Source organism: Verticillium alfalfae, genomic scaffold (genome assembly GCF_000150825.1).
Source record: "Verticillium alfalfae VaMs.102 supercont1.11 genomic scaffold, whole genome shotgun sequence".
Taxonomy (NCBI): Eukaryota; Fungi; Ascomycota; class Sordariomycetes; order Glomerellales; family Plectosphaerellaceae; genus Verticillium; species Verticillium alfalfae.
This window is the reverse complement of record NW_003315028.1, coordinates 623,686-629,568: the sequence shown is the minus strand read 5'-3', so window position 1 is coordinate 629,568 and position 5,883 is coordinate 623,686. Positions and strand designations below refer to the sequence as shown.

The following is a 5,883-nucleotide window of genomic DNA, read 5'->3' as shown; positions in this document are numbered from 1 at the left end:
TTCTTCTCGACACTCTTCTTATTCTTCACTCTTTCCCCCAAACCTCCGTGCCGTTGCGCACCCACGCTCGTTTATTCTTTCTCGACACACCTATGCACCTCGACTTTCCTGCTCCCCGGGAGCTGTTGCAAGTGTCCGCGCGCGACTCAAAAAGCCAGCCTCGATCCGACATCTGATAGCATCCGTCTAGCTGCCAGAGCCATATTCTTCCCAAAACCAACAGCTGAGCATGGACGACACTGTGAGCAACGCAGGTAGCAGCAACACCCCGAAATATCATGCGCCCAAGGACAAAAGTTGCCCCTATTGCGGGCAGGCCTTCACATCCTCGTCACTAGGACGCCACCTCGATCTCTACATCAAGACCAAGAACCCTAAACCTCCAGATGGCATCCACGATGTCGCGGAGATTCTGAAGTTACGAGGCAACATTACAAGACGCACACAGCGAGCCTCGATGGGAAGGGCAGCATCCACACCAACCGGCACACCTAGGATACGGACTAAGAAGGAGCCGTCTGGCAAGGATGGAGACTCTCACAAATCCCCCGTTCTCCCCAAAGATGGCCAGTACATGGTTGATTCGCGCCTGAGCAAGTACTCCTCCGCATTTGGTCCGCCGACATGGGAGGCGACTGGTGTCATCAACAGCATTCCCAATAAGACGCCTGACATCTCTCAGGGCGGCGAGGGCGATGGTTTATTGGATACTGGCAAACGGCCTGGCATGCAGAGACAAGTGAGCAAGCAAGTGCTGCAGAAAGCTCAGTTTGATGTGAAGCATAGACTGGCAGATGCCATGGATACAGCCAGAGCCGCGGAATTGGCGTTGCGGGAGGTCCTGGGTTCATGGCGGGCAGCTAAGTATGTCGTCAAGATGAGACCAACACGAGGCTGAGAACTGACTTTGCAATAGGCAGCATATCGACAACGATTCCATGCCGTTCGAGTTTGATCCATTGTCCATGGACTTTCCCTCCTTGACGCTACAGTGCCTGCAACCACCCCCAACACTCTTCTCTTCAACACAGCACCCCACGTCTACGTCGTGGTCAGTTCAGTTTCCTGGCCAAAGGGAGTTTGACGCGCTCCGTGCCCACTTCCAGGAGGAGTTCAGAGCGTGGAAGGTGACTTGCGCTTCGGCGACGACCGCCGTAATGGAGGAGCTGACTTATCCGCCCCGCGAGGGACCTTATCGAGACGCTCGTGAAGCTGTCAAGAAGGCTGAAAAGCAAGCCGAGACGCTGGAACGGCAAGTCAACGAGCATTTGCAGTCGGCATATGCTGTATGGGACTCACTCCCCGTGGCAAGGCGAAACGAACTCTGGGTGCTTGAGCTGGCCAGAAGCGTGGGAAGGAAGCAGAAAGAGACTGAAGCGCTGAAGAAGACGCAGCATAAGATGAAGCAGGAGAACACCAACCTCAAGGCGCAAATCGAACAACTCAACCGCCTCCAGCAGCCTCGCGAATTCAAGATTGTAACGCCTACTACGATACCTCTTGAGCCCGAGATTCTCTCGCACATTCTCGAAGCCGGCGTCAGGGGAGGTCGTGGTGTCGGTCTCAATTCGGACGACCGTCATTTGGACCTCAACGAGGTCATCACACGATCAATCGAGCGATGGAAGACGGTGATCACGTCGTCTCGCGTCTCCTCCGCTGGCATGAGTGCCCAACGACCTCTCGACGCATCCTCGGCTGTTACTCCCGCAGCCACACCCGTACCTGCTCAACGCCAACAACCTGTCGTGCAGCAGACTCAGGAAACACCGCAGACAACCAGACCGCCTATGCCACCGCAGCGACAGTCTACTACAACAAGCGCCACAGGCATGAGTGAGCAAGAGGCATCATCAACAAGCGGCCCGCCATCTGTCAGCACAAGCGACCGCGACGCAGACGCTGACGCTGATGCTGATGCTGATGCCGATGCTGATGCCGACGCTGACGCGGAACTTGACATGGATGCCGAAGCAGATGCAGATGGCGACATGGACGCTGATGCAGACGTGGACGTGGATGTTGACGCCGAGATGGATGATGAAGACAGCTTCGCCATGTTGACAACGCCATCGACGAAATCAATGCTTCCGCAGCAGCCGATGCAACGGCAGGCGACGCTCGATGTTCCACGGACACGAGGACCCATGCAACAGCACCGAGGGGGCGCGAATGATGCACGGTTCCTGATGCAGAACGGAGCGGCGGCACTTGCGAACCGCACACACATCAACATGAGCCGCTCGATGCCCAACATGCAAGCAGCGATGCAGAATATGCACAACGACATGGGAATGGCAATGTCTGGCGTTCGGGGAGACCCCATGTATATGGACTAGGTACCAAGAGGCGCGTGCCCTCCGCCTTTCGAACTGCACTGGGCTTGGACCCAACAAAACACACTGGATTGATTTACTTTGAAGCCATTTTGTACAAAAGCCTTACGGATTCACGTTTTGATCTAAGCGCACATAGAAGCGTAGCTCACTACCCTTGGGAGTTTTGCTGTATTAATAAATGAAGGGGCCAAATTGATGACACCGATTTTGCGTTTCCATCTGGTCTATGTGACTAAAGGTCTGACTGTTGATGAATCAGTCAGGAGTTTGCAGGCACCATGTATGACAGTTGCCGCCAAGCATCCGGGATCTGGCTTCCAGGGGTTTCATGGTATATGACTGGGTCCTGGTACTGTGACACCAATCAAACGGTCACTTGTGATGTGTGTTTGCTGCCGTCCTAGTCGTAACCCATGAGTTTGTCGTGCCATATCCAGAATGGCGTATAAGTCGTGCAGGCGCCCAGCATGGTGAGCACTGTCTTGCCCGTCGCAACGATCATGTTCAGCTTCTTCGGCTATATCCCACTGCCGGAGACATTGCCATTTTCTCGCTTCCCAAGGCAGCTATACGATTTGAACACTTACCCTCACGAAATGATTCATTCAAACCGTTGGGCTCCCGCTCATCTGTCGAGCCAGGCTAGCGAGGATCCGGGCATGCCGCCCATCACGCGGGACGGCATTCCCGGCCCTCACTCGTCGACTTTGGAAGAGGCGAGAGACGAGGAAGGGTACTCGAGTGCCGAGGATTACGCGTCTATGGAGCCTCGGAGCGATTCGTCTGGTGAGAGTAGACAGGATACTTCTGATGGGGAAGAAACCTCAGAACTCTCTAGAGATGGCGAGCAGGACGTCCCGGCCGATGACCCTGACGAGAGAGACTGGCATATTGTCGGCGATGCGGCGGGGCCGGACCCGGACCGCACGGTCGCGACGCTGCTGAACATGCTGTGTGTACTGGACAGGCAGGCCCGAGACCTTGAGAAGAGGGGGTATGAGATGAACAGTAGGAGGGGCGAGGTCGAGAGGCAGCTGTTGAGGACTGAACCGTGGGCGCTGGCGCGGGAGATGACGGGCGAGGAGGCGTTCTGGTGGGAGCGGCGGGACGGGAGCGGCGGCCGCGAGATTGAGGAGCTGAGAAAGCTTGCTATAGGGACGGTCGGTCTTGAGGTAGCGGCGAAGGAGGTTGAGAGGAGGAGGGAGAGGGTGGTTCGACTGTTGGCTGAGGTTTGGGGTCGTGGGATTTAGATCGTCTGAGGAATGAGTAACTGTCGGTATACCCTAATGCGGCGAGGTACTGTATCTAGAAGGAAGACTCGACATTGTTCCGAAAATTGCAGAGTATCAAGACTGTTAGTGATAGATTGCTCTACCCTCATGCGGGATCCGTATTCGAACTCCGAAGTCATATAACGCTGTTTGATCTCGCTGTACTGATAAAACTCAATACCCAAAGTCCTCCCAGACAACCTCCTCGTTCTCGAGCCAGCCTTTCATGACCGTCAGCAGCGCAGGCGCAGCGCACAAGTAGAACTTTCTCTTCTCCCCCTCAAACACCCGCTCCAGATCATGCTTCTCCATCCGCCTCCTCTCGATCCTGACGCCCAAAGCCTCGACCTTTGCGAGCGCCTCCTCGTCCGCCTCACCAATCTTTCCCGTGACATGTACGCTCAGCCTTGCCGCCAATCCCGGGATCCTCTCGACGGCGTCACGCACAACACCGACGTCATCCCCCCTAACCCCCCAAATGACCTCGAACGCCTTGCCACCCGTCAACAGCCCCGGCGCCTGCGCAAGCAAAGCCGTGATGCCGACGCCGCCCCCCGACGAAAAATCTCCTTCTTCTCCTGCTCGGGGACGGGGCCAATCCTCGTGCCCTCCGTCACGGCGAACCCGCGCACGGCAACCTCGAGCGGGCCGCCCCGCAGCAGGTGCTTGGCAAGCAGCTCCGTCGCGCCGCCGCGCTTCACGCGCGCTGTAATCTCGAACGCGCGGGCGGACGGGTAGCCCGAGATGGTGAAGCTGCGGACCCAGTCCTCGTTCAGGCTCCGCGGGTCGTCGTCGCGCATGTGGCTCCAGCCGTGGTCGAGCTCGGCGGCGAAGTCGAGCGTGACGTATTCGCCCGGCACGGGGTCGCGCGCGGGACGTCGAGGGCGAACGTGAAGCGCGTGATGCTCGGGGTCAGGGGCTGGCGGTGCTGGAGGGTGGCGGTCGCGAGCGGGGTCGAGGGCAGAGCGGCGGCGCCCTCGGCGGCGAGGGGGCGGGCGGGCGGGTTGTAGGGGGAGTAGTCGACCTGCGGGGACGTGGCGCGCATGGGGAGCCCGGCCTTGACGAGGAGGGCTGAGGTGAGGGTGATTTTGATGGCGAGGCGGGTGTGCGGCAGCAGGGCGCCGGCAGCGTCGCCGGTGAGAATCGTTGCCGTTCCGGTGGCCTGACGACTTGTTAGTTCCCAGTTCCAGATTGCCGAGCAGAATGCGAAGACGTACATAGAGTACATCCGAAGTGTCAAAATCGGGTATGGTGATGCCCACGAGGGGGTTGGCCTGGAGATTGCCCAGGGTCTGGTACAGCCTGTTTCCCGAATCTACATCCGTCAATCATTGTAGCACGTTGAAGAAGCAGCAGGGAGCAGCAGCGACAAACTCACACTCGGGGTAAATCAGCTCAACAGCCCCCTCATCGTTTCTCCCGATTCTCACAAACCCCTTGCTCCCGCCGCGATGATTCGTATCCATGCCCGTCCCGTGCCCGCTCGACAGGAAAAACAGATCCGCCTGATCGACAACCCGTCTGGCCCTCGCGCTCAGAGGGAATCCATCCTCGACGCCCTCGACCTCGGGCGTCCTCGCGACAAGAGCCCGCCCGTTGAGGTACTTGGGACAATTGCCGAGGCTCCCCTCGACGCGGACCGCCATTTGCACCTCGCCCTGCGCGACGGCGCCGGCCACCAGCCGTCCCATGAGCTTGACGCGGTCCCTTGTCTGCAGGTCAATGCCGAGCCCCGAAACGACCTTGTCGCCCGAACGCACGACCTGCTCATCGACGACAGGGCCACCCCACAGCGCCCGCAGCACGGGGTCGTGCGCGGCGTCGACCCGCGCCCGGACGCCGAGGAGTCCGGGGCCCATGGCGCCCGCGACGCCAGCGGCGCCACCCCAGAGCGTCGTCCAGGGACGGCCCTCGGCGTCGAGGGTGCCGAGGGCCAGGAGCGGGGCGGCGGCGATGCGGGCGGCATAGGGGCGCGGGAGGCCGGCGGAAGTGGGGTTCGCGTGCGGTGTCGGCACCGAGAGGAGGCGGTGCACGGCAAGCTCGCCGGGGTGCCAGACGGGGGCGGCTGTGGCGGCCGACATGGTGAGGTGGATGTAGGCGAGGTAGTCTGGAGTGAGGTGGTGTTGCAGGAGGTCGGACGAGGTGTTGGACGTCAGCAGCTGGTAAGGCGGGGTATCCAGGTTCGAATGTGTATCGACGTCAGGGATGGGAGAGATGGCGAAGAGGGACTGGGAGACTGGGAGGAAAAGAGAAAGGGAGACGAGGCGAATTGA

At 59.3% G+C, this 5,883-nt stretch overlaps 3 protein-coding genes across 3 annotated transcripts; 2 read left to right on the top strand and 1 right to left on the bottom strand.

The window, feature by feature from the left end:
* Positions 1 to 229: 229 nt before the first annotated feature.
* VDBG_08018 (conserved hypothetical protein) lies at positions 230 to 2,339 on the top strand (the record flags this gene model as incomplete). Its single annotated transcript, XM_003001713.1, has 2 exons — positions 230 to 864; positions 917 to 2,339. The coding sequence occupies 2 exons, from the start codon at positions 230 to 232 to the stop codon at positions 2,337 to 2,339; spliced, it is 2,058 nt and encodes a 685-aa protein (XP_003001759.1).
* A 500-nt stretch (positions 2,340 to 2,839) lies between these two features.
* On the top strand, positions 2,840 to 3,589 carry VDBG_08017 (predicted protein; the record flags this gene model as incomplete). The annotated part of the gene is made up of 1 exon (XM_003001712.1): positions 2,840 to 3,589. The coding sequence occupies one exon, from the start codon at positions 2,840 to 2,842 to the stop codon at positions 3,587 to 3,589; it is 750 nt and encodes a 249-aa protein (XP_003001758.1).
* A 195-nt stretch (positions 3,590 to 3,784) lies between these two features.
* VDBG_08016 (oxidoreductase FAD/NAD(P)-binding) lies at positions 3,785 to 5,691 on the bottom strand (the record flags this gene model as incomplete). Its single annotated transcript, XM_003001711.1, has 3 exons — positions 3,785 to 4,129; positions 4,243 to 4,925; positions 4,989 to 5,691. The coding sequence occupies 3 exons, from the start codon at positions 5,689 to 5,691 to the stop codon at positions 3,785 to 3,787; spliced, it is 1,731 nt and encodes a 576-aa protein (XP_003001757.1).
* Between the last annotated feature and the right edge of the window lie 192 nt (positions 5,692 to 5,883).